The sequence below is a fragment of the Sporothrix brasiliensis genome, assembly GCF_000820605.1.
Source record: "Sporothrix brasiliensis 5110 chromosome Unknown Cont19, whole genome shotgun sequence".
In the NCBI taxonomy this organism is placed as follows: domain Eukaryota; kingdom Fungi; phylum Ascomycota; class Sordariomycetes; order Ophiostomatales; family Ophiostomataceae; genus Sporothrix; species Sporothrix brasiliensis.
In genome coordinates, this window is record NW_024467138.1 from 1 (window position 1) to 26089 (window position 26089).

Here is a 26089-nt window from a genome sequence, read left to right on the forward strand (position 1 = left end):
AACTAACTAACCCTAACTAACTAACCCTAACTAACTAACCCTAACCCTAACTAACCCTAACTAACCCTAACTAACCCTAACTAACCCTAACTAACCCTAACTAACCCTAACTAACTAACTAACCCTAACTAACCCTAACTAACCCTAACCCTAACTAACCCTAACTAACCCTAACTAACTAACTAACCCTAACTAACATTCACTGCCATGGTAGGAGCGCCCATGATCCAGATAGACTTTGCATAAGCAGTTCCGTGATAACGGAATACGATCGCGAAGATAATCCCTCCGAAGTTGCCGCTGGCGCCGACGAGTCCAGAAAGAATTCCTGTCACATATGAGATTAGCAGAGAAAATAATAGGTACACAAAACGACAAAGGAGTGGAAAACGTAGTAAAAAGACATCCTACCATTAGCAAATGGGTGCACGTGTGGCACAACTGAGAAACTGGCACCATTTGCGGCCTCAAGGAAGAAAGCCAGTCCTGCCATAAGGCCAAACATGATGCTTTCACTGTGCGGATCCGACAAGCCGATGGCGAGCTCGAAGGCACCCGTAACGACGCCCAAAAAGGTTACCCAAAATCTCTTTGCCCAGACAGAGTGCGTGCTTCCGTATATGTAGTCGCCAATCAGGCCACCGGCTGGACGAAATAGGACGTTAAGCAGGCCAAACATGGCTGCCCAGTTACCAGAGCCTGTCTGGCCAAGGTAAGGAAAGTTCTTGTAGTAATAGGATCCGATATTGGAATCGAGCACCAGTTCACCACCTTGTGCACCATTTGTTAGACATCACAAGACTAGTCAGGGGGTGAGAGAAGAGGGTTACGATGCACATAGAGCTGAGGAAACCCACCAAAAGAGCACGCATATGGTGCAGCCAGTGCCAAAGACTGTGGGCTGAAAATGACAGAGAGGGCTTCCCGTATTGTCGGGTTTACAATCATTTCCCCTAAAGCGGTGGTCACAATCTCTGAGTCAGGGTCGGGTACTGCGCTTTCCAGCTTAGAAGGCTCTTTTTCCGGCACAGGGGAGTCGAGTTTTGAAGCTTCCTTTGCCTTCTCATCTGCCAACGACGGTTCCTCCTTCCGTATAGAGCCATCGGAATTGAGGGCTTTGACAACTTGTTCTGTAAGCAATGGCTCAGGCGGCGGGGATCCTGACTCGCCTTCGATGACGAGATGCCTCTCGGACCATTTGCCCGTTGGTGAGTCTTCGCACAAAAGGAGCATGCCAACAGCGACCGCCACGATCAGAATAAATGGAACGATAAACGCGACCCGCCATGCTACATGATCAGTCAGACCTCGAGAACTGACCAGAGAATTGAAGACGGCAGGCATAACGAAACTGGGAGACAAAGCAGGAGAAGGTCAGTAAGAGGTGATGTATACGGGCAGATGATTCATGATCAAGCGAGACATACTAGGCAATTCCACCTCCAGCGTTTCCCCAGCCACCGGCGAGAGCGTTGGCAGTGCCGACCACATTTCTGTCGAAGAACCCCGTACACCACACTTGGCATGGTACAAATGTAGCGCCAAGGATGCCAATAAAAAAACGGAGGGCAATGAGGCCGTTTGAGTCCTTGACCAGACCCGCCAAAGCCGTTGGGATGGCGCCGCAAAACAAAATTCCCGCGTAAACATAGCGCGGACCGAATCTATCGCAGAGGGGGCCGGCCACCATACGGACGATGAGCCTGTAGAGCCTCTAGTCAGCAAAATCTCGTGAAGATTATAACTCATTGTCAAAAGGAACGCCGTACGTCGCTAATAACGCAACCATGTTTGAGTTGGCGACGTCGGCTGGAGTCATGCTCAGGTCTTTTTTGATCGTAATTGTCATCTACATGATGTGAAAGAATCGAGTGAGTATTGCAGCCCATATACAAACAGCTAGACAGCTAGGACGACTCGTGTGGACAGTGCTCGCGTGATCGACTCACAAGTGGGGGGAAGGCAAACCAAGACAAGAACGCTGTCATGAAGCCCAACCATGAAAAAAAGAATACCCGGCCATATTTGTTCCCGAGGTTGAAAATGGGCACCGACAAAGCCTTGAGGGTCAGTGTGTTGACCTCTGGCTGTCCAAAAAAGATTATTGGTTTTGTTACTGTCATCGTGTCCTGAGTTCCGGTGAAAGGGAATAGGTAAAGGCAAAAATGAAAATTAATAATAAAAACAATGATGTAAAAGGTGATTTAGACTTGCAATAATCTTTACAGACAGAGCAATTTTGAGCCCGAGTCCACGGTGCTGCCAGTTGTAATTAATAGGAATTGGATGGTTGCGTTCACTTCATTGCAGGCAATGCTGGGCCGAAACAGGCAATGGTCAGCATAGAGCTTTTCCCGTGATCTGGCTGGGACTTGGTCTAGATTGCTGAGAACAAACTTTTGTTCTCCGCGGACATGTCATTTCAAGAGCTGAGCAAATAAAAACGGTATGCTTATCTTGAATTGAGAGATAGACGATAGATAAGGGCAGATCCAGGGGCTATGCGGGCGCTCTAATAAAATTTCCTGCGTTTTGCCAGTTAGAACAAGGCTTATTGCCTTTATCAGTGACGACATACCTAATCGGCGTCAGATATACCAGTCCCTCCTCTTACCCCCGCGTGTAGGCTTCCAGGTAACAGTGTCTGTGTAATTTTGACCCTAAACACCACGAAGGTCGCGAGTAACAGTGGCAGTCCAGAACTCGCAGAAATAAAATAAGACGTCGTGTCACGTGAATGGTAATGTGATACCCTGAAGTCGAGTGATAAAGGGCACAACAGTGAGAAAATGGAAAACCACAGAATAGGTGGAAAAGAAGCAAAATAATACTATGGCGCGCATATGTTGTATTCGTCAGACAAGGGTTGAGTGATCAAGTTCCATAGCACTGTTCGACTTCGACTTAGAGGAACTTGCTATAAAGATTGGATATACTTCCAGTTGTTGCATTCACTAACCTGTGTGGCCATACTCGAGGAATTGCATTGTCGCCGAATTCTCCATTTATGACACCTCTCGCCTGTATCCCCTACTTATACTGTTGACGGCGTATTTCAATAGTGGCCGAGAATGCGCTTCCGCGGTCCATCTATGAATGTGGAGGAGCTAGAAATATATATCTGATATTTCATGGGCCTCTTTTCCCTACTTCCCAACCAGTCAAAAGAAAACAACGTCTGATTCCTTCCAATCCATACGTCCGAGAATGTCCTTGATAAAATTTTCCATTGCTGGTGGACCGCAAACCAGTGCAAGCCTATTCTCGGCAGGCACAGCTTCTTTCCGGAGTAATCGCTCTGATATGCGGCCGCAGAGTCCTGTCCAGCCCGTGGGGGGGCAAGTGAGCGTGTGAATCACCTTATAGCGACTAGTGTCCGTGGTCTTGCGCTGAGAAAGGAGGTGGAGGTTGTCCAATTCCTGCCGGCATAAGATATCCTGCTCATTTCTGTTGCCGTCCAACAAAGTGAAAGGTATTGTGTCATCAGCATCGCACGCCACGGCTCGCAAGACCTGGAAGATCGGTGTGATGCCACTGCCTCCGCAAATCATAACAAAGGACGATACCGGTCGTTTCTCGCCCCCAATTGAAGCCACACCACGGCCCACGTACTCGAACTTTCCCACAGGTCCTTTGAACTCGAGAGCTGTACCCATCGGCACCTTGTTCAGCGCTGTTGTCATGCGTCCTCCAGGAGACATCAGTGTGGGGAGATAGAGCTTCACCAGGAGTTCGAGGGTACCTTTCCGTATGTTTTCTGACACGGGTGTGTACGCACGGAGGATGGTCTCCTCGTTTTCTGTATCTGTATATCGCAACATGAGGTGCTGTCCTGTAGGAAGACCCACCTCTTGGTTGTCGTGGTCAAGCTTGAAGGTGAAAACTTTTGTGTCAGACGATACTGGGGTGATTTTACTCAGGATGGCCTTGGCCCAATGGCGCGAGTCCAAAAAGATAGCGCGTGTCGGTGATGAAGATTTATCTGCGCCGCCCTGATCACGCAGCACCTGTCGGCCTCTATCATCTAGACTGCCGATGTGGTAATCTCGCAACATACGGTTTGCGTTTTCACTGTCTGTTTCGTGATTTCTTCGTTAGTTGATTGTTATGTCATGGAAGAGACTGTCACCCGTGGAAGAATTGAGAGTGACTTACGGATTGCAATGAACTCTTCTGTTGCATCTGATGCGGCAACTGCTTGGATGCTCTGAGCACCTCCAGGGTGATCTTTCAAATATCCCGTGCCGTCATAGACCTCACCAGCGACCACGAAAAGCGGCCGCGCCTGTGAACTCTGCTCGTTGAACTCGTCGATGGTGAAGATGCGCTTCACATCTGAATTTGCCATGTTCACCTCCTCCAGCGGTGGTGTCGGTGGCTGATGTATATCCTCAGAAGATATTTCGCCCCACCGGCCATTGAGTAAGTCACCCCCCGCCTTTTTGACCTTTTCCATCCAGCCGGGATTTCCAGACATCAAGGACGTTGGGTGCTCAAAGCGGAGCGTCTGGTTCCCAGTCTTCACGATGGTTACACGGAACCAGGGATTATTCATCATACCGAGCACAGACCAGTACATGTCACGGGGCTGGCACATCATGGCTTCGTCCATGCCGCGGACAATAATGCTGTCGGCGTTCTGGAGCTCGTAGATTGGAAGTGTATATGCCCAGAAGCACCAGCAAAAACATGTTTCGCGAGACGACATATCGAGGCGGCCACCGTAGAGATCAACGTCGATGTCACGATACCTGTCTTCGGGATATTGAACGTCCGCTAGTCGCCACGCTGGAGGAAGTGTATCGTTAGTCATTCGTACAATGGCGAAAGGGATGGCCTGAAACGTCGCTACTTTTGACGCTTCTATATTTGCTCACCATTACCGCCGTCGAGAGACACTTCCATGCGCGTCACACGACGGCCACCACCGCTGTACGCATACCCGCGAATTGTATAATCTGGAACACGAGACGCAAGGTCCAGAACTTCGTCGTGTTGTGGTTGTGCAATTGCAGAATTGACGTTCAAGTCGTAGATAGCATATCGTTCATCTCGCCACCACGCTGGCTCGTCGGCTGACTGCTCAGGAGTTACTGTGGTTCTGCGGACACATTAGATGCTAGTCATACCTGTGCTAGCATTGCACCGATGTTGAACAAATGAAAAACGAAAAGAGCAAATGCAAGAAAAACTCACGGAAGAACCTTGTTGTCGTAGTAATGGTACCAGTTGTCACTGGGCTCGGCCGTCACGATCAGCCGACGCAGCCACTTCACGCTACGTCCACCGATCTGGCCAGGGACAACGGCGCGTAGTGGTCGGCCGTGGTCGGCCCTCAACGGTGCGCCGTTCATTCCATGGGCGAGCATAAGGCCTCTATTTGGGTCCATCGCCCAGCTGAGCGTCACAGATGTCCCGTAGGGACCATTTGGCTGTTATAAGATTAGCATGCATTGTCTAACAACAGTGTTTCGATTGTCAAGTGGTTGGGGAGTGAGTTATTCACTTACTAGATTGTCAGCTCCTTCCATGCAAACGAATTTAGCTCGCCGCATGGGTTTTGCCCTTCGCAGAATGTTGGCCATGAGAGTTCCCGTGAACAGTGCAGTAGACAAGCCGGCCGGTCCCCAGGAGAAGCCCTTCGATTTCCTCACCGTGTTTTGCTCCTTCCGTCTGTTTCCGGCACATACAAGCGTGACAGGCAGGGTAGTCTGCTCAAATTCTTCAACTAGCTGCTTCAAGGATATTGTAAATGAGTTCTCAACAAGCCTGTACCGGTTGAGTAAGCATGTTTCTGTGCGCAACGAAAGAAACGAATACATAATAAAATAATTCAATGACGAAACCGCAACTTACCCCTCGACACTAAGCTTCCATGACCAAACTTCATTGTCCAAAATTTGAGGCACCGAGCCATGATTTCGCACGTAGAAGAGGTCAACAGAAGTGATAAAGCCTGGACATCCGAATGTATCGACTTTAGTATATTCATCTTTACCCGAGGTGAAAAAGTCAATCAAAATGTCAATAATATTTACCTTCACGATACAATGCTGTTAATGGCGCTTCGGCATTAAATGGATGCACACCGGTTAGGCGAATTAGACGGGAGTCGCGGGTGACATGGTTGTCCGGCGTACCCTTGTCTTTATCGAGGAGTTCGGTTACCGGTGACCCAGAGGGCGGTAAAGGGACACCTAAGAGGCTTTCTTCGATGGGATGAAGATAATTATGTTTGGATTGGAAAGAAATTGATTTTGTATCAATCAAGGGGCCTGTCAGGGGAGACTGAAGATGTGTTGTGGTGGACATGGTGATCGTGTGGCTCGCACCGTGGTCAGTCCGCCGTGATTGGACTGTGAAGAGGAACAAGTCTGGCGGTGGACAGGATATCAATAGCGGTGAAAAGTCTGCTCACAAAATCGGCAAAGACAGGACTCAGCTCCAACGCGGATTTGAATAGTGTATCTGGTAGAAAACAATATGTGGAAGTCGGACAATCAACATTGGCAATGGCGAACAGATATCAGGGAGCTACGTTGGAGACAATAGGGAGCAAACACGGCGTCTTTCGCTAGTAGATAACTGGCACATATACGGAGAAGAGAGGTATCAAAATCCGTCCCACATTGTCTATTTACCATGAATTTTGCATTTCCGAAGCTTGGTCCATGGCTCTCAAGCCACACATGGCATCATTGTAGATTGTAGAGTAGTAGCCAGTCGAAAACATCACTGTGAAAGGTATGCTATCGCCGGACCGTTCTTGACATGACTAAAAATGATTTCAGTAGAAGACAAGGCTAACGACTAACAGGAGATAAATGCGCCGGAGATGTAGGAGAAGTTGGATTTTCATATCTCAGTTACAGTCGAGTAAACAACGGGACGGTTTGGATGGGATTTATGGACTGCGTTACAATTGATTGGCCCAGCCCAGCCAAAGATAAGAGCCTGTCAGAGTAAGAGGAAAACCCGCCAAATGTTTAATTTTGAGTTGGGAAAAGGGGGTAAATGATTGTCTGAACGCTCATTGGCCCGGCTCAACCTGATAAGACTGCCCCAATTCGATCGTAAAGTCCAAGATAAGACTTCTTCTTCGGTCCCACGACCGTTCCAGGACGACACAGAGGTTTGGTATTACGCAGTACAAAACTCCAATCGTATTACTGTCTCCTTATCTTTGATGTTACCGTATACCGCATCTCCGAGGAGTAAAGCCTGTTATTAAATGAGCACCGGTTACTTTGGCCCGCGTCCTACGCTTTCTATCACACTGCACCGTTTACGCTGACGGACGTCGTGTGTGTCTCGGTAGTACTGGCCAGGTCTGTCTGAGTTATTTTGGCTCTATGTATGGGTCGTCTCTTTCGCTTCTTTTATTCGTATTTTAATTAAAACAATTAATGCATATTTTAATACTATTTTGTTATTCATTTTGTCTTTTATGTTTTCATTTTCATTTTTATTTTCACTTTGATATGTGTCTCACTTCGTCGTTACTTTATACCATGTCCATCCTTCTTTCATTTACGTTGCCTAACACATAGGTGTAGTATTGTTGTGAATTTGCCTCACATTTCCATTAGCGACCTCAGCATCATCGGTTATATCGGCATATCTTTGGCTCGTCTAGTTATTTGTTTGTAGCATTTTTTCACTCCACGACAATACAGCTGAACAGAAAAGAGGATGGCCGACAGCGCCCGTCATAACAACGGTGTCAACGGCGTCAATGGTGTCAACGGCATCAATGGTGTCAATGGGAATAATGGCCTTCAAAGCCCCTGCCGTCCCCGGACGCGCATCGTCGTTGTTGGATTGGGCATGGTGGCTATGTCGTTCATGTGCGTCTGCACCGTGTGACCTCCCTCAATCTCGAAGCTCAACATACTGACACTGGGACAACTGCAGGGAGAAACTAATGCAGCTAGATGCGAAGCGGAGGGAGTACAGTCTCGTTGTTATCGGCGAGGAACCGCATCTCGCATACAACCGCGTTGGCCTGTCCACCTTCTTCGAGCACCGTGTGGTAGAGAACCTGTATCTAAACCCGCGAGAATGGTACTCGTCGCTGGAGGACGATGGATTGCTGAATTACCACGTCAACACACGCGTGGCCGAGATCCGCCCTGCAGCAAAGAATGTCGTGACGTCCATGGGTGTCGTCATCGCATACGACATTTTGGTTTTAGCTACGGGTTCCGATGCCGTTCTGCCAGCTGCAACGGCCGGCCACGATAGCCATGGCGTCTTCGTATACAGGACAATTGCCGACCTTGAGAATATGATGCAATTCGCAAATGAGCACAAAGGCACCGTCGGCGTTGCTGTCGGCGGTGGTTTGCTTGGGCTCGAGGCTGCGAAGGCAATGGTAGACCTCAAGTCTTTTGCATCGGTCAAAGTTGTCGACCGTAACAACTACTTGCTTGCTCGGCAGCTGGACGCCGATGCCGGCCGGCTAGTCACCGAGGGGGTCCGTAAACTCGGACTAGACGTTTTACACAACAAACGGATCGCCACCATAAACACGGATGCCGACAAAAGCGTGACCGGAATTACGTTCGAGGACGGCGAGCAGCTAAATTGCAGCGCTGTCTGTTTCGCGGTACGTATGACAAACAAATATGTCATCACGCAGCTGGAAATACGACAAAATTAACTAGATATTGGGATTAGATTGGTGTGCAGCCACGAGACGAACTGGCGAGCTCGGCTGGGATCCGGACAGGAGAGCGCAATGGCGGTTTTATTATCGGTGAAGAGTGAGTCGTACCCGTCTTCATATCTGACGATTGAGCAACGAGACAACGGTAAGTGCAGGGGCTAACCGTGGGAACTCGGCGACTGCAGTCTTCAAACGTCCGTTCCTGATATATTTGCGATCGGCGACTGCGCATGCTGGCAGAACCAAACATTTGGCATCATTGCCCCCGGGATCGAAATGGCCGATGTACTTTCCTTCAACCTTACCGAAGGTCGCCTTGGGTCCGGCCAAACGCCACGCAAATTCGACCGCCCTGATCTCAGCACGAAGCTCAAGCTCCTTGGTATTGACGTCGCAAGCTTTGGAGACTTTTTTGCAGATAGAGACGGACCAAAATCGGTCCCGAACGGGGGGCTAGGTCCCGAACCAGCGCCCGTCAAGGCTCTCACCTACAAAGATCCTTTCGGATCCGTATACAAGAAATACCTCTTTACATCCGACGGAAAGTATTTGCTGGGTGGTATGATGATTGGTGACACGCGCGACTATGCCAAGCTCACCCAAATCGTGCGTACGCAGACAGTTCTAGAGGCGCCGCCAAGCCAGTTCATCTTAGGTGCCCAAAAAAATGGTGAAGATGACGGCTCTGATCTGTAAGCAACGATGCTGGTACTGGAGGGCAAGAAAGTGTGAAACGAGCAGCTGAAGTATTTCATAATATCTGTTATTGACATCGTTTCACCAGTACCGACGATACGCAGGTCTGCTCGTGTCACAACGTGACGAAGGGCGACGTTGTCGAAGCTGTCAAGTCAGGAAAGTGCACAGATCTGAACGGACTGAAGGCTTGCACGAAGGCGGGCACTGGCTGTGGAGGATGTATTCCACTTGTGCAGAGCATTCTCAACTGGACACTGAAAGATCTTGGACAAGATGTTTCCAACCACCGTAAGTTATTTTCTGTCTTGACGTGGCACACGACGATGCTCTGTTTATATGTCAACTCCAGTCTGATAAACAAACGTAAATAACAGTCTGCCCTCACTTTTCCCGGCCGCGTGCCGACCTCTACAACATCATCGCTGTCAAGCGCCTCACAACATTTGAAGCTGTTATGCGCGATGCAGGCACATTCCCAGAGTCACTTGGCTGCGAGATATGCAAGCCAACTATCGGATCCATTCTAGCTAGTCTGTTCAATGAGCCAGTGGTGTCACGACAACACCACGACCTCCAGGACACAAACGACCGCTTCATGGCCAACATCCAACGCAACGGAACTTTTTCGGTTGTCCCGCGCGTGCCCGGTGGCGAGATCACACCGAAGCAGCTGATCGCCATGGGCCAAGTTGCCGACAAGTACGGGCTCTACTGCAAGATCACTGGAGGCCAGCGGATTGACATGTTCGGAGCACGGAAACAGGACTTGCTTGCCATTTGGAGGGAAATGGTGGATGCAGGGCTCGAAAGTGGCCATGCATATGCAAAGGCTTTGCGGACAGTCAAGGTATCGTCTCCCGCCTTTTACACTCTGCTTCATGGCTACTAAACCACACAGAGAATATGTATGCTAATGCAACCTGGTAGAGTTGTGTGGGATCGACTTGGTGCCGCTTCGGTGTAGGCGACAGCGTTGGCATGGCTATTCGTGCTGAAGAGCGGTACAAAAGCATTCGGGCTCCTCACAAGATCAAGGGCGGTGTATCCGGTTGCGTACGTGAATGTGCAGAGGCACAGAGCAAAGAGTAGGTTTTTTTTTCGACCATATAACTTTCTGCCCAGTGGACTTTTGCAAATTAATTGACCATTTGACTTAACTAGCTTCGGTCTCATTGCAACGGAAAAGGGATACAATATATTTGTTGGCGGCAACGGCGGTGCGAAACCCCGGCACGCAGAACTTCTGGCCAAAGATGTGCCGCCAGAGGAGGTTATTCCAATCCTTGACCGCTACCTCATCTTCTACATTCGGACAGCCGACCGACTGCAGCGGACAGCTCGGTGGCTTGAAAGTCTGCCGGGAGGTATCACCTACCTGAAAGAGGTCGTTCTTGAAGACAAGCTGGGGATCTGTGCCGACATGGAGAAGCAGATGCAGGAGCTTGTCGACAGCTATTTCTGCGAGTGGACCGAGATTCTTGCGGATCCAGTCAGACAGCGCGTGTTCCGCCAATTCGACAACACGGATGAAGATGTAGAGACGGTCGAGGTCGTCGTTGAGCGAGAGCAAACCAGACCAACCTACTGGTCTCAAGAGTCGGCGTCTGAGGATTTTCGCAGTCATCACTGGTCGCAGCTTGCCTGGGAGCCGCTCCTCGAGACGAAGCACTTTGATGCAGACGGACGCTCATCGGCGCAGATCAAGCGGGGAGACACGCAGCTTGCGGTTTTCCGTGTTCGTGGCCGGTACTATGCGACGCAGCAGATGTGCCCGCACAAACGGGCATTTGTGTTGTCAGACGGCTTAGTCGGTGAGCAGGCGGCCGCAGCCAATGAAAATTGTGCCAGTAACGGCGACAGTGGCGGCGGAAGTAAGTACTGGGTATCGTGCCCATACCACAAGCGCAACTTTGACCTCAACGGGGATATGCCGGGACGGTGCTCAAGCGACGATTCACTGAGCATCGCAACTTTTGCAGCCGAAGAGCGTGATGACGGATGGGTGTACCTCAATCTCCCTCCCGTGGAAGAGCTGGATGCACTACTCGGTACTTCGAGGTGGAAAACACGGAAGGAAGAAGCTGGTGACCCGTTTCAGAGGCTGGATCAGAAGTTGGGGAAGTCCCAAAAGGGTCGTAAAGGCCGGAAGCCAACAGATATACAGCCTCCATCTCTACAGACCGTTTCAATTGGCTGGTAGTCGCAGACGATGAAGCAAAGCCTATGATTTAGTTTGGAACTGCGCAATATCATTGTTAGAAAGCCATTCGAGCCTCACTCAGTAATGAAAGCAGACTGGCCGAGATTTGGCTTCGGCAGGTTAGGTTTGGTCGTGGCCGGTCTCCACCTCGCTGATGGCCTGGTTTCGGGTTTCTTGGCCTCCTAAGGTCGTGTTTTCGTGTGGCTGCAATTTGCAACCACAGCCATATAGGTTTGTTGACACGTTGGAAAAGTATCACCTAGGTCTCTAAGTAATGAAAAGATATCAAGGCGTGATGTTAGTCGCCTCCTACTGGGAAAGTTTAAGTGGCGTGGGTTGAGACGGAGTAAAGAAAGCACTACCGCGATTGTACCAAAGGCAAAGAAAGACCTGTGGAATACTGGTGTATTTATTTTGGCTGTCATGTCGATTTTAGCAGTTATGATAGTTATTCTTCTGTATTGGCTTAAAAAAGATAATATGAAATAAGGTAGCCGGTCAATTACCTATGCCTTATCTGGTTCGTTACGTCATCTTTTTTCGGCGTTATATCGCCTCAAGTATCATATCCTGAATCTGTTTAACAATATTAACCTCCGTAGTCTGACTTGCCATAATATAAAACACATTTCCTAGCACCCTGGAGTGGATTTTGAAACCGCCGCTCACACTGAAGAGCGCGGACTGCAGCCCGACAGCAGCATTGGATGCGTATCCTGGGTTCTCGTCTCGCAATTTAATGGCCAAGACGGACCCAAGGGCGACGATACTGTCAACTTCAGCGCGACAAGAGACTTCGGAAAGGAACGTAGGAGACCACATGCTCCATACGTTTCCCTTGTCCTGCTCCCAAGGTCGCTTAAAGTCATCCCATGCCCCGCTTGCCTCCATCTGCAGTAGTTCTTTGATGGAGGTCTCGGCTACTTTACACCCCACGGCATGCGCCGTATAACTGTGACCATGCAGTAAGGCATCTCGCTTCTCGGCGCCCAAAAATGTTTTGTAGATGGCCTCGCTGGCAGCCGTTGCAGCGAGCGGCACAAGACCGCCCGTGAGGAGCTTGGCGTGTACGGAGATGTCAGGGTGCACGCCCAGAAGCGTACTGGGCGAAAAAGGGCCGAGGCGGGTCAGTCCCGTAAACACCTCGTCAAAGACAACGGGGAGACCAGTCCAGGTATTGTCATCCACTGTGTGAGTTGAATTGGAGGTGAAAAGAGTGTGTGACGCACGAACGACCGAGACCAGCGTGCTTTGGAAGAGCGGATCGATGAGAAGCATTCCCCCAGCGCCTAGAAGAACTGGCTCCATGACAAGCGCGCCAAAACTCTTGCCCTCCACGCGCACAAGGCGGTCGAGGGTTTTGAGGATATATGTCCTATATTTTTCAGCCGCAGCCGAGGCATTGCGCATCTCGAAGTCAAACACATCTCCTAAACTGGAAAATGTCTGTGTTGGGCCGTACTCGCCTTCCATGCCCTTGGGCGGCTCAACGATCCATTCCCCCCCCTTCATCTTTACCTCGGGGAAATCGAACCAGTGACCGCGTCCTTTGTACCAGTGGACGCGCTCGTTGTACGTTGACGGCTCCGAGCAGTCCATCGCTCCGATGGTGTCCCCGTGATAGGACGACCTGAGCCCCAACACGCCAAGTTCCTTCCTCTCGTAGTCGTACCGTTTCGATGCCGCCGATAATGCCATCTTCACAGCAACCTCTACGCCCGTACTGCCATTATCCGAGTAGAAAATGCGTTGCAAGCGTGGGTTGCCCAGGTGCTTCAACAAGAGCTCTGCTAAAGATAGAGCCGGTTCGTGAATCGTACCCGCAAACATGACGTGTCCGTAGCGACCAGCAGCGTGTGCAGCAGCCAAAGCGAGCTTGGTGTTGGCGTGACCAAGGCCCTGGGTCCACCACGAGGCGGAGCCGTCAAGAGTTGGCTTAAGCGTATTTTCTGGAGATGAGAAATATGCTTGGAAGAAATCGCCATGTGCCGAATCAATGGTCATGAGTGACGCTGGTGTAAGACCAGAATGTTGCGTAAAAGGATACCAGATGTGTTTATGCGCTTGCGGTGCCAAGTCGTTGAGGCGGGCGAGGCGCAACTGGTGTGAAGTGGCGAGATCCGTGACGGTGTCGAGAACTTCAGGCCTGGAGGACATTTCGTTGTAGTATTCGGCCATGCGCTCGTGGTCGGATGTCTTCGTGCTTGACGGGGATGGCGGCGGTGGGACTGAGAGAAGGGCAATGTCCCGCTCCGCAAAGTAGTCCCGGAGGTAGAGATGGTTCTCGTATGTCGCATCCTCAAACACCAATACTCTGCTAATGTCGTAGCCGCGGATGTGCAGTGACTCAAATGCGGCGATGGAGGCTGAAATGCCGCCCAGCCGGTGGTCGCCGACAAGGATGACGGGAAGTCGCAGAGGTTGGTACATGTCTGCCTGCGAACTTCCGGATGGGGCCGGCGAGTGCACACCGCCGGCTGTCTCGATCAGCAACGTTCCCTGGCCGTCTTCTGCGCATTTAGCCACATACGTCTGTATCTGTTTGCGAAGTGCAGCATCTGTGAGCTTCGTAGCCGCTACTCTAGCCGCCACATGCGGGCTCACAGGAGACCCATATTGAACCAACGTCTTGGATAGTGTTTGTGGCGAGAAGCGTGCAAGGTGGCCATCGTCAGCTTGATCCTGCGGGCCGGTCGACACCGGCTTCAAATACCAAACGTGTTCTTCGGGAAAGGCGCGGTGCAGCGCACCGCATAGAATGGCTGATGTAACTGTCTTGCCCACTCCTGTGTTCGCACCATAGACCTGATAGACACGCAAGGAGCGTCGAAGGATGGCGCCGGTGGCGGCAGTGACAGGCATTGTATGTTGTGGCCGTGGTTGTCTTCGCGGTCGTTGTCGTGGTTGTTGTCTGGTTCACATTATCGGTCAACTTTCCCGTGAGCGGCTCAACAATGGGTAAGGTGACATGTGCTACCCCACACACGGCTATTTGTGTTTTTAATGGCTCACTGACGTTTCCCCCCCCCCCCCCCTCCCCCCCACCAACGTCCCAAATAAGATCTGCTCCCCGTCTTCATGCTAGCAGATCATGCCCGTTGACTTTTTCAAGATGACAACTCCACACTCCCACAAGCCCGCCCCGAGACGAAAACTGGTGCTTTTCGGTTACAATCGGTTGCACAATGACTCCAAAGTAAGACGTGCGGTGAAATTTGCAATATATCAAATCAAAATATTTTTGACTTCCCGCCCCTTCCCCTTGATATAGTCACAACGTTCACAATTCGAAGCTCGACCCACCGAGAAGTCACCATCGACATGGCCTCCACACTTAGTGAGTCAATGCGGACCGCTCTCGCGTCGCGTGACCGTAAGTCTTCACTGCGCACCCTCAGCGTTGTCCCACCCGATTCGGTCGATTTCTCTTCCAACGACTTTCTGTCTCTCTCTGTGTCGGCCGCACTTCACGGCGCTTTTGTCGAGAACCTCCGCACTGGCCCATTGCGCCTCGGCTCTGGCGGCTCCCGGCTTTTGGATGGCAACAGCGAGTATGCTACTGCCCTCGAAGCCACCATTGCCTCCTTCCACAACGCTGAGGTGGGCTGTCTGTTTAACTCGGGCTTTGACGCCAACGCCGGCTTCTTTGCTTGTGTCCCGCAGCCGGGCGACGTCATCGTGTATGATGCGGTCATCCACGCGAGTGTGCACGAGGGCATGCGGCAGTCACGCGCTGGAGTGCGAGCGCCGTTCGAGCACAACGACGTTGGTGATCTAGATCGTGTCCTGCTGAAAGCTGTGGCGGAGGATGCGCAAGTAAAGCGCGGTGAGAGGAATGTTTTTGTTGCCGTGGAGAGTTTGTACAGCATGGATGGCGATGTCGCGCCGCTGAAGGAGATTGTCGAGGTGGTAGAACGTGTGCTACCTGCGGGAAATGGGAAGATAATTGTTGATGAAGCGCATTCAACTGGCGTGTATGGAGCTATGGGGCGGGGAGTCGTATGCGGTCTTGGGCTGGAAAAGAAGATGTTTGCCAGGCTTCATACCTTTGGTAAGGCATTGGCCTGTAACGGGGGTAGGACTCATATTCGAAATACTTTGGCCTTTTATCATGTGAACAACTTTGCTGATGTTTCTCATCTCCGCAGCCATCATTCTTTGCTCGCCGCTCACAAAAGAGTATCTCATCAACTACGCTCGTCCGCTCATCTACACGACATTCATGTCGTATCCTTCCCTGGTCGCTATCCGCACCGTATACGATTTGATGTTGAGCGGCGGGACTGCTGCAGCTGCTGCGCACTTATGGAAACTCGTCGTCCACCTCCACACCCGTCTTCTCGCATTACCGCTCTGTCCCACGAATCCCATCCTACGAATCCCAAAGCAGTGTCCACAATCGCCAATCTTTGCGCTCCTGACACCCCAGCCTCGCAGTTTGGCGCGAACGTGCCAGAAGGCTGGTTACGTCGTCCGAGCCATAGTGGCGCCGACAGTACCGTTGGGGATGGAGCGAGTGCGAGTTTGTCTGCATGCGGGAAATTCATTGGCAGAGGTGGAAGCTTTAGTCGGCATCATAAGGAAGTGGGTTCAAACGGGCGGAAGGAGGTCCGTCAAGCACAAAGCAAAAATATGAATGGCAGGTTCTGACATTCGTATGTATATGGTGAGCGAATAATAGCCAAACAGGTATTATGTGAATGAATGTGTTACAATCCATTGGTCACCCTTTGTGCCAGGCGACGACTTTGTTTACCCTTGGTGTTAGTTATTCTCTGAGTGTTTCGCCCTATGTCTAATGTACAACTGCCCCTATGACGAGGCGTAACCAGTACGCATGAAGCCGTATGTCGTTGGTCAACTCGGGATGAAAGCTGGTGCCTAGGATATTCCCCTGTCGTACGGCTACAATATCTCCCATTCCTGGAGCCGTCTCCCGCAACACAGCGAGAACTTGAACTTCTGGTCCGCTACTTGCCAACAAGGCCTTGACCACTGGAGCGCGGATGAACACGGCTGGAAATGGTCGGACTTCCATGTCAGCCTTGGTCGCAGTCTCAGTCTCAAGCAGTGGTATGTGTACGTCAGCAACAAAGCTCTGTTTCTGTCGACCAAAATGATTGCGATGCACAAGTATATCCAAACCACCAATCAGCTCCTGTCCTCCTATTTTTGTGCCCGTGGTTTCTTGAGACAGCAAGACCAATCCAGCACATGTACCCCAAGTGGGCTTTTTCTGAACTCTGTTGCTGTTAGAGACGATCGAAACCGTTGGGTTTCTTTCCAAACAGGAACGCCTGCACGCACCGGACAAAGTTGCGAAGTGGCTCCAACAGACCCGACCGCGACGCAATAAGTGCCATTGTGGTACTTTCACCGCCCGGGATGACAAGAGCATTGCATCTGGCAAGTTCTTTGGGCGTGCGGATCGCCATGATGCTGACCACTGTTGTCGTAACGCCCGTTTCGACGAGTTGTGCTGCTGTTTTCTCCAGCATCGAGACATGCTCGGCGAAGCCACCCTGCAGGGCCAAGACACCCACTATGATGGCCATATCCAGGTTGAATGTGCTTTCCAGTGTCAAACCACTTTCGAGGCAATGTTGAGGAATTAATTGCAAAATTCCAAGGTACATCCACAACGTTCAACAGCTCGGGTCCTCACCACGAAGTAGTCATTAAATGACTCATATTCACGTCCGACAACCGGTCGCTCGTTTAGCAACCTGACGCATTAGGCAAGTGGTCTGAAGTCCTACAGCCGACCAGACCAACCAGAGCCAACCGGAGCAAACCAGAGTGAGCCACTGCGGACAGCTTGGTCAACTGCGCAAGACTGTCCAATCGCAGCGCAGAGATGAGCAGAGTTTGCTGCCAAATCGGCATTAGTTCGGCAAGAATCGGAGGGCGGAGAAAAGTGTGTTAAAACGGGCGAGAGGGCTTCGAAAAGTTTCAAATCAACTCAAAAACTATCGTAAACATCATCGTCCCAAGACATCGCGAGCATCAATTTCAGCCTCACCAGCCTTGTCCTCGGTTTCCAGCCCGACAGCAGACAATCCACTGCCCACACTCCAAGATAAACAGGCATTGTCGACTCACGCAGCCAATCCCAGCGCACAGAACAGCCCCAGACATGGCATCCACCAATGAGAGCGCTGCTTTGAGCAGTTCCGGCAACGCTCCCGGCAAAATAGCGCCAAATGCAGCAACCAACTCTGCAACGGCAACCACCTCTGCCACGAGCCCGTTTACGGTCAAGGCGGGCCTTGCTCAAATGCTCAAGGGTGGTGTTATTAGTAAGGACGCGCCGTCGTGAAGCTCAGTTGTTGTCGTTCCCCGTCTCACTAACTTTTACCCCACAGTGGACGTCACCAATGCTGAGCAGGCGCGCATCGCTGAGGAGGCCGGCGCCTGTGCCGTTATGGCGCTTGAGCGTGTGCCTGCTGACATCCGTGCGACTGGTGGCGTTGCGCGCATGAGTGACCCTGCCATCATCAAGGCCATCCAGGCGGCGGTGACAATCCCGGTCATGGCCAAGGCCCGCATCGGGCACTTTGTGGAGTGCCAGATTCTCGAAGCACTGGCCGTCGACTACATTGACGAGAGCGAGGTGCTGACACCCGCCGACGACGCCTTCCACGTTGAAAAGGACGAGTTCTCAGTTCCTTTTGTATGTGGCTGCCGCAACCTGGGCGAGGCCCTGCGTCGCGTCGCCGAGGGCGCGGCCATGCTGCGAACCAAGGGCGAAGCCGGCACGGGTGACGTTGTCGAAGCTGTCAAGCACGTGCGTGCCGTGCGTGCCGATATTTGCGCGGCCCAGTCTGTCCTGAAACAGTCTGGCGAGAGCGGCATCCGCGCCCTGGCCCGCGAACTGGGCTGTGACGCAACTCTGCTGCGCGAGACCGCCGAGCTTGGCCGGCTACCAGTGGTTAACTTTGCCGCAGGCGGCATTGCAACGCCAGCGGACGCTGCGCTCATGATGCAGCTTGGCTGCGATGGAGTCTTTGTCGGCAGCGGCATCTTCAAGTCCGGCGACGCGGCCCAGCGCGCCAAAGCCATTGTGCGGGCCACAACCCACTACAGTGACGCACAGGTGCTTGCCGAGTGCAGTGAGGGGCTTGGCGAGGCCATGGTCGGCATCAGCGTTCGAAGTCTAAGGACAGAAGACAAGCTGGCCGGTCGCGGTTGGTAGCTAGCTGAGTAGAACGCCCAGTGGTGTGCCAAGTATCATGGCGTCTGTGTTCTATTTCGCAACCCAGGTTAAGCATGAGCAAGGATACGAATATAGATAGTGACTTTTCGCTGACATGCAGTATTATTTCGTGGCCGAGGAGAATTGTCTACTATGTGGACGTTAACGTCTACAAATACACTTCGAAAGCACAGGTTGTGTTTTTACAAGGGGTCATATATTAAACCATGCATATTAACCCTTCCAGCTCCAAGTGCGGAGTCACGCGTACCTTACAACAGACGAAACACTAAACTAACAATAGCGACGAACAGACGTATGCTGTTGTGCATGTAAACCGTACAGTATGACGTGTAAAATGGTTAACTACTCTTTGCACAGTGCGACACGAGTCGGCTCACAATATCTTCACTTCGAAACCAAGCTCCCGCTCAATGTCGGCGAGGAGATGCGCCATCGGTGTGATATATGTGAAATCCATACCCGATAAGGCTCGTTCCGCGAAACTTGTCCCGCCAGTGATCATCCCACCAACATAGCCACTTAGGTCAAAGGCGATTGCACCAGAATCACCCGTTGCGGAAAATACGTTCTCGTACGCGTCGTTCGGATTAGATCTCTTTTCACCGATATGGAGAACCATCCATTCCAGAGCTTGGACGCATTCATTTCCCACATAATATCTGCGTACGACCCTGAAGTCGTGCTCGACGCCGACGGTCAGACCAGTAGACCGACCACGTTTTAACAAAATCCTGCACGAATCGCCGCTTCGCAATTTGACGAGGTTGGGTGCGATGGGGGCCCCCAGTAGTTCACGCAGAGGAACGATCCCGGCCAAACGCATAAGATTTTCGTCAGGCGCTGTAAAGCGGTGGTCGCGGTGAAGACTGCGGTTAATAATGTCCGCAATGGGGTCACCAGTAAGCGTATTGACATCAACGAAGTTGGCGAAATTGAAACCTTGCGGGAATTTGGCCCGGTCTAGTGCAATTAGTGCCCAATCCCTCGTGTATCTAGGCTCGTCTGGATGGTCATTGACACCAGGAGGTGGCGCGTGGTCGACATGGCCGACAATGCGGCCCTGCTTTGCTGCACCGAAAGCAGCGAGTTTGTCGCTGAGGGTAGAAAGCCTGTCAAAATTCTCAACCCGGGCTTCCGTCACACGACTTCTCAGATCATCTTTCGCTTTAGCAACCAGTCGATGAATCGTCTTGATCGCCTCCCTGAGTTGCACAGAGGCAGGCATCAGTACCAGTGGCGTGCCGCTGTCATTCGAGCCAGTGTCACCGTCCGAACTTTCGCCATCAGAGCCAGTGTTGTCATCGCCTTTTTCGTCCTTGTCGTTCTTTTTGTCGTCTTTAGCATCGCCGTCTTCAGGACACACGACGTGGTGGCATGTGAGTGCCCAGACGGGATCGTCCAAACCCCCAGTGCCATGCGTCGGACCCAGAAAAAGGCCCAAGGTACCCTCGCTCCATTTCTTTTTCTTCGGGGCAACACTCGTTCCCAGTGTGGTTGCAATCGCCCGCTCACATGCGATTTCTTGGGTACTCATATCTCTAAGTCGGTCGCCACGCGTTGGCAGCACGTAACGTGGGCATATCGCTGGTAGATGACCAGCTGCATCGGCAGTCTTTATGTCATTGCTAGATCGGAGCTCGCATTCAACGTCGAAAAGCTGCTTTCTGTCGAGAATGCCGCGCACAAGGCTCAAGCAGTGGGCAATCATCGGCCATGTCGCGCTGGAGGCTACGGCACTTTCAATGCCAACCCAGAGGACAACCGGTCGCTCGTTCGCCGGCATTATTGTTCGACCAACCCGGACGGGTACCATGGATGAATACGGTACTTCATTAAACGCGTCTGAGAGGAGATCTCGGAAGGAATCGTTATCCCAGTGTTCGCGAATAGGATGTGCACCAACAGGTCCGCAGGACATGCTGGTATCCTCCCTCCCGTAGTTCCAAGCACCGCGCCGAGGAGCCGCCATCGCGTTATTCCAGGGCAATGAAAGAGAGGAAGTCCGGCCTAGGAGGATTGGCTGCGAAGGCAACCATTGGTAGTACATGGCGGCCTCGTCTTCGGAAGGCTCCTGAAAGTGGGGGGGGCGCGCTGCAGGTGGTTCGGTCTTGGTCACGTCGTGACTGTCAATGCTGGACGCTTGCGTCTCGTCGGACTTGTTTTTTCCCCGGCGAGATTCGGTAGGGCTCTCCGAACCTTCCGTGTCGTCGATTGGGCTTGTCACATCCGCCGTCTCGATCGAAACATCTTCAGCGCGGAGGGAGTCCATTGCGTTGGGCGCGGTAACTGCGTCATCTGGGGCGATAGGCCGTTGTGCGCGGTGAGGATGGGAACTCATGGCATGGGATAGATTAAAAAAGCTTCTCGGAAAATCAGGAAGTGATAGAGTAGATAGGTGACAATCCTGAGGATGATGTCGAGGATAGAGAAGATCGAGGGTGATCGAAATGGATGATGGAAGTTATATATTTAGAAACGCAAAAGACTGCGACAGGAGAAAAGGCGATTAGTTGGTACTCGTTCAGGATGGAGAGAGAGTTTTTGACAAAAACAAACACGGACAAAGACAATGAAGTGTTAGGCACACGCTTCAATATGCCACTTCGCAGTGCGAAGAACTCAAAATAAATGGCTTGTAATTACGGCGTACGTCACAGTTTGGTCGCGACAAAAATGGCCCAAATGTGCCAGTTAAAGAAAAGCGGGGCATTTAAAGTTCCATCACCAACCACTTAAAGCACTTCACTACGACGTATGGAGTAATACCGCCCCGGGAATCCGACTACCACCAACGGGCAGTATATCATCTTGATGACCTTGTTCGGTAATAAAGTTCATTGTAAAGTATCGTAGCAAACTTCCACAGTCACGCAACTATACCTTGGGAAGTCTCTCTCGGACTGGACAGGAAGACGGTGAATGGCCGTGTTATGAGCCAACGGGCATTACTTCGCATATTAACGTACTAGCATCATGGACTTACGTCTTGGGCTTGTTACGGCTTATTACTTCACGGCCAAACATATTCAGCAAACGAGCCAAAATCACAATAACGCCGGGTGGCTGAAAGGTATACAACAGAATGCACAACACCAAAACAACAAAAACATTGCAATCTATGCCTCGAAACCCATAACCTGAAACGCCCTTGGAATGCCAAAAGAGTGCCAATCATCACCGGCGAAGCCCAACACAAAGAGGGCCAGCACTTCATACGCAGGTCACACAAACAGCCCGACCCATGCTTTCTTTGCTGTGACATCCGACTGGCAGTTCTCTACGGCGCAGAGAATTGTCTTGCCCTCCGCAACAAAGACCACGGGCGGCACCCCCGTCTTTGTGGTAGCGCCGCTTCCACCACCTCCACCTGTGGCAATTGACGAGCCAGCGTCCTTTTTCAAGCAATTCCGCCGGTTCTCGTAACAAGATTTGCAAAACACGTGACCGCACGCTGTGGCGGCCCAGAAATTGTGCTCTTCGCGGTCCTTGCGACTGCGTGTCTTCTTTTTTGGCGGTTCGCTAGCATGGCGACCCATCTCGTTGGGATCATAGGCCAGTTCAACGTCGCATCCGGCACAGACGGCCACCATATCCTCGCCCGTGCTGCGAGTGTAGCCTTCGGGGGCAGTGGTAGGAGCGGGATACGCTGTTCGACGAGTACCACCGTAAGGGACGTCACGGTGACTATGGCTATTGCCATGACCGTGACTGCGACCGTGCGTATTGAATAGGCCACCGTTCATTTGGTAGTTGAGGTCGGGCAGATCGAACAACGGGTTGGTGCCCATGATTTCTTCAAACAAGGCGCGCTCGTTGCTTATGCCCATCCCAATCCCCATCCCCATCCCGATTCCGTGCAAATCAGGGACGCCGATGCCACGAACCGCCTCTGCCCTCACGGGCCGGTTATGCATCCTTGCGTGCGTCCGGCTCTGGCCCTGCTGGCGACCACTCCTACTGCTGCGGCTCACATTTCCTGCCACCACGCCGCCGCCGCCGCCGCCGCCAAAGGCAATGTTCGCAAAATGAGCCATACCACTGATGCTGAAACCTCCAAGACTGCTGCCAAAGCTGCCGAAAAGTGAGCCAGTTCCTCCACTGTTGTTGTTGTCGTTGTTTCCGCTGTTGTTACTGTTGCTGCCGTTGCTTCGATTGCTTCCGTCGCCTGCATTGTAAGACCCTTCACCGGCAAATGGCATGTTGGCGTAATCTTGCATAGATAGATGCAATGATTCTAAAAGGCCGTGCCCGGATTCGCGGTATTGTTGCTGTGCCTGTCGAAACCGTTGACGCTGCTGCGACATATGCTGCGCATGAAGGTGCCGATGCGCGCCGGCATCAGCAGCGGCTGAGGGGGGATCGTCGTCGGCGACATCGGTCAAGTCGATAACGTGTGGCGTCTGCGTTTGCGAGGATCGTGAAGAAGATTCGGCCGCTCGCGCAGACGATCGAAGTGCCGTTCGCGATGCCGTCTGCACTGCAGACCGTGCCGCCGACCGGGCGGCCGATCGAGCCACCATTCGAGAGGGAGAGGAGAAATGTTGCGCGTGCTGCAAAACAGGGCTGTCCGGTTCTTCGGTCAGGTCGATAATGTCACGCTCTGGCCGTTGCGGTGGCCGCGCCATGGCAGCTGACGATGCGACGCGGCAATAAGAGGGCCAAATAGCAGTGTGAGAATCGACTGATGTGTAGTGATTTTGTGTAGAGGACTAAAGTCGTTGCTGCCGTCACTTGCGTCACATCGGCATGTTGGTGCGTGGTTATGTTTGCGTTGGTGCTGATGTTGATGTTTGAGGGGCGTTCAGTAGTACTGTTCACAAATTCACGATTACGGTTATCCTCTGTTGAATTATTGCATTAGCAGCACAACAAAAACACGCGCTGGCTGCACAGGCGGCCAAGCGGCTACCATGTTGCCTACTAGGGATTCCGGCGCTAGTATGAGGGGCAAACTTCGGTTTCCGGCGCTTGGTCAGCCTGGCGAGCGTCTACAGCCCTAAACCCCGAGGGGCGATACGCTGGACAGCGAACGAATATTTGTAAAATCCGTCACCCAAGTCACGCGACGAACATAAAAAGAACCAGATGATATGACAAGAATAATGCGCTCTAAAGTCGACGATAGATACCAGTACAAAATAACACGCACGAGGAAAAAGAAAACTCAAAACGATAATAATTACGACATAAAAGACGACACATGAGCGACAAATTGTACAAATATTATCAGACACTTGGCCCGGCCAGCAACTCCAACTCGCCGTCCTACTCCTTCTTCCCTACCACAGACACAACGCCGTCTGCATTCACCGACAGCAGCTGCTTTGCGTGCGCGCCCCACTGTACGGCTACAGAAGGCGTCGCACTCGACAGCGTCTGCGACCACTTCTTGGAGCCCTTGGCGTAGTGCTGCACCGTGAGCCCCGCCGGGCCGGCCGTGGCCAAGAACTGACCCGAGTAGTCCCAGGCCAGCGCGGCGACGGGGCTACCAATGTCCAGCACCTTGGCCGTGACAGCGTCGCCCTCCTTTCTCAAATCAAAAATAGTGACAGTGGTCTGGCCCTTAGCGGTGGCAGCAATCCAGTAGCCGTTCTCCGAGAACGCCAGCGCCTGCACAGGTGCCCCCAGCACAAATGATGTGGCCAGCTCGCCCGTCTTGGTCATGTAGACCTGCACCTCACCCGTGGTAGACGTGCCGGCAGCCAGCAGGTGACCATCGGGTTGAAAAGCACAGGCAGTCAGCGACGCGGTGCTGTGGGCGCGGCTGACGCGGGTGGCGGTATCCAGATCGTAGAGGGAAATGGTCTTATCGACACCAACAGATGCCAGAATGCGTCCCGATGGGTGGACGGCCAAGCCAGTGACGGCGCCGGCATGTGCTTTAAGTGAAGCTTTCTCGGAACCTGCCTCGTAGATCTTGATAGCGCCCTTTGCCGTGCCCAGGACGATGCGCGTGCTGCCTATCCACAAGGCCGTCGTCAATGGCTCGCCAACCTCAATCATACGCTCGAGCTTCTGTGATACCACAGCAAAGATGCCCACACTGCCCTCCAGCCCGGCAATCGCAGCATATTCGCTGTCGGTGGCCTCGATTGTCAAGGCCGTGGCGCGGACCACGGGCAAGTCCTCGGACGCAATCGGGGCAAAGGCAGCAATGTCCTCGTTGGACGCCCAGTCCGCCGGTATGCCTCTCTTCTTCCGTGACTTGGACAGCGTCTTGTGCGTTTCATCCACGGCCGCGGCCAGTACCTCGGGCAGCTCCTCGTTGTCGACTGCCATCGAGTCGTCGTCGCCATCAGTCGCGCTGGCAGCAGCAACAGTCACGCGTGACAAGGAGTCTCGCGCGTCGTCGCGCTCTTTGGTTAGGCGCGCGATCACGCGAATTGCCGCATCGTGCTGATACAGGGCCGTTGCCAGCTCCGTGCGTGTTTGGGAGAGCTGCTCCTGCAACGTGTATGTCTCGAGGGCTAGGGCGTCCCACTCGTTTTGGAACGTCGCAAGCAGTGCCGGGATGGATGTCAGGGTGGGTGGTCGCGGACGCACAGTGCGGCCGGCCTTGAGGGGTAGCAGATCCTCGACATCGAGCTCCGTCTCCGTGCCTGGTTCGGTTCCATGTTCTTCAATGTACTTTTCAATCAGGCGCTTCTCGTAGACGGTGCCGGTCTTTTTCGAGACGACCGGCACCTCGGGCACCTCGCCGGAGATGGCGCACAGCATCGTGGGGAGAGGCGAAGGAGAATTTGTCGGCCTAATACAAAGTAATGGAGGGAGGTGAGGGAGCAGGAAAAGTCGGAAATGGTCGTTACTGACTAATGAGGTACGCTGTGCTAACGTCGTCAATTGGTGACAGATGGGTTGAATGCTGTAGATGACCTTCCGGCGAGCTCGTTGTGCCTGGGCCTGTTCGTCGCGTCGAAATATTTTATGCTAGGCACGGCTGGCCAATCAGATGCCGTGGTGATAAGATAGTGCCAGTTCACCTTGGTCAACTCGTACGGAGTATGTCGTTGGTCATAGCACTGTAAGAATGGTCCGTAATTAACAGCTAGGCCAACCGGCAAAATAGAGAGCCCTCTAACACCAAGGCTAGAAAACAGGTCTGAAAAATATTACCGTGGAATTCCAACAAGCACTGTTTTTCTGTAGTTTGCCGCGTGTTATCCAACCACCAAATGTCGTGCAGAACTTCCTCTTCTCCATTTCTTTGAATTCATCACATCTTGCTACCATTACTGCCGCTTTCCTGGGCCAAAACGTTCGCGTGAGGCCCCTTTGGTACGCAAAATGGGCGCACCTGGCCCAA

The 26089-nt window shown here is 52.2% G+C and overlaps 10 protein-coding genes across 10 annotated transcripts; 4 read left to right on the forward strand and 6 right to left on the reverse strand.

Annotated features, from left to right (window-relative positions):
- Positions 1-4105: 4105 nt before the first annotated feature.
- On the reverse strand, positions 4106-5531 carry SPBR_00602 (uncharacterized protein; the record flags this gene model as incomplete). Its single annotated transcript, XM_040758921.1, has 5 exons — positions 4106-4122; positions 4156-4788; positions 4878-5101; positions 5197-5432; positions 5511-5531. 5 exons carry the CDS (start codon positions 5529-5531, stop codon positions 4106-4108), a joined length of 1131 nt encoding a protein of 376 aa, XP_040617783.1.
- Positions 5532-7692: 2161 nt separating this feature from the next.
- SPBR_00215 (uncharacterized protein) lies at positions 7693-10256 on the forward strand (the record flags this gene model as incomplete). The annotated part of the gene is made up of 6 exons (XM_040758534.1): positions 7693-7847; positions 7915-8608; positions 8680-8765; positions 8854-9360; positions 9453-9655; positions 9742-10256. 6 exons carry the CDS (start codon positions 7693-7695, stop codon positions 10254-10256), a joined length of 2160 nt encoding a protein of 719 aa, XP_040617784.1.
- An 89-nt stretch (positions 10257-10345) lies between these two features.
- SPBR_00711 (uncharacterized protein) lies at positions 10346-11567 on the forward strand (the record flags this gene model as incomplete). The annotated part of the gene is made up of 2 exons (XM_040759030.1): positions 10346-10420; positions 10554-11567. The coding sequence occupies 2 exons, from the start codon at positions 10346-10348 to the stop codon at positions 11565-11567; spliced, it is 1089 nt and encodes a 362-aa protein (XP_040617785.1).
- Positions 11568-12113: 546 nt separating this feature from the next.
- On the reverse strand, positions 12114-14429 carry SPBR_00266 (adenosylmethionine-8-amino-7-oxononanoate aminotransferase; the record flags this gene model as incomplete). Its single annotated transcript, XM_040758585.1, has 2 exons — positions 12114-12754; positions 12797-14429. The coding sequence occupies 2 exons, from the start codon at positions 14427-14429 to the stop codon at positions 12114-12116; spliced, it is 2274 nt and encodes a 757-aa protein (XP_040617786.1).
- Positions 14430-14888: 459 nt separating this feature from the next.
- On the forward strand, positions 14889-15459 carry SPBR_01047 (uncharacterized protein; the record flags this gene model as incomplete). Its single annotated transcript, XM_040759366.1, has 2 exons — positions 14889-15393; positions 15434-15459. 2 exons carry the CDS (start codon positions 14889-14891, stop codon positions 15457-15459), a joined length of 531 nt encoding a protein of 176 aa, XP_040617787.1.
- Positions 15460-16819: 1360 nt separating this feature from the next.
- SPBR_01145 (uncharacterized protein) lies at positions 16820-17122 on the reverse strand (the record flags this gene model as incomplete). Its single annotated transcript, XM_040759462.1, has 1 exon — positions 16820-17122. One exon carries the CDS (start codon positions 17120-17122, stop codon positions 16820-16822), a length of 303 nt encoding a protein of 100 aa, XP_040617788.1.
- Positions 17123-17703: 581 nt separating this feature from the next.
- On the forward strand, positions 17704-18762 carry SPBR_00806 (pyridoxine biosynthesis protein; the record flags this gene model as incomplete). Its single annotated transcript, XM_040759125.1, has 2 exons — positions 17704-17866; positions 17933-18762. The coding sequence occupies 2 exons, from the start codon at positions 17704-17706 to the stop codon at positions 18760-18762; spliced, it is 993 nt and encodes a 330-aa protein (XP_040617789.1).
- A 397-nt stretch (positions 18763-19159) lies between these two features.
- On the reverse strand, positions 19160-21055 carry SPBR_09030 (uncharacterized protein; the record flags this gene model as incomplete). Its single annotated transcript, XM_040767156.1, has 1 exon — positions 19160-21055. The coding sequence occupies one exon, from the start codon at positions 21053-21055 to the stop codon at positions 19160-19162; it is 1896 nt and encodes a 631-aa protein (XP_040617790.1).
- Positions 21056-22007: 952 nt separating this feature from the next.
- Positions 22008-23411, reverse strand: SPBR_00616 (uncharacterized protein; the record flags this gene model as incomplete). The annotated part of the gene is made up of 1 exon (XM_040758935.1): positions 22008-23411. One exon carries the CDS (start codon positions 23409-23411, stop codon positions 22008-22010), a length of 1404 nt encoding a protein of 467 aa, XP_040617791.1.
- A 640-nt stretch (positions 23412-24051) lies between these two features.
- Positions 24052-25503, reverse strand: SPBR_00582 (pre-mRNA-processing factor 19; the record flags this gene model as incomplete). The annotated part of the gene is made up of 1 exon (XM_040758901.1): positions 24052-25503. The coding sequence occupies one exon, from the start codon at positions 25501-25503 to the stop codon at positions 24052-24054; it is 1452 nt and encodes a 483-aa protein (XP_040617792.1).
- Between the last annotated feature and the right edge of the window lie 586 nt (positions 25504-26089).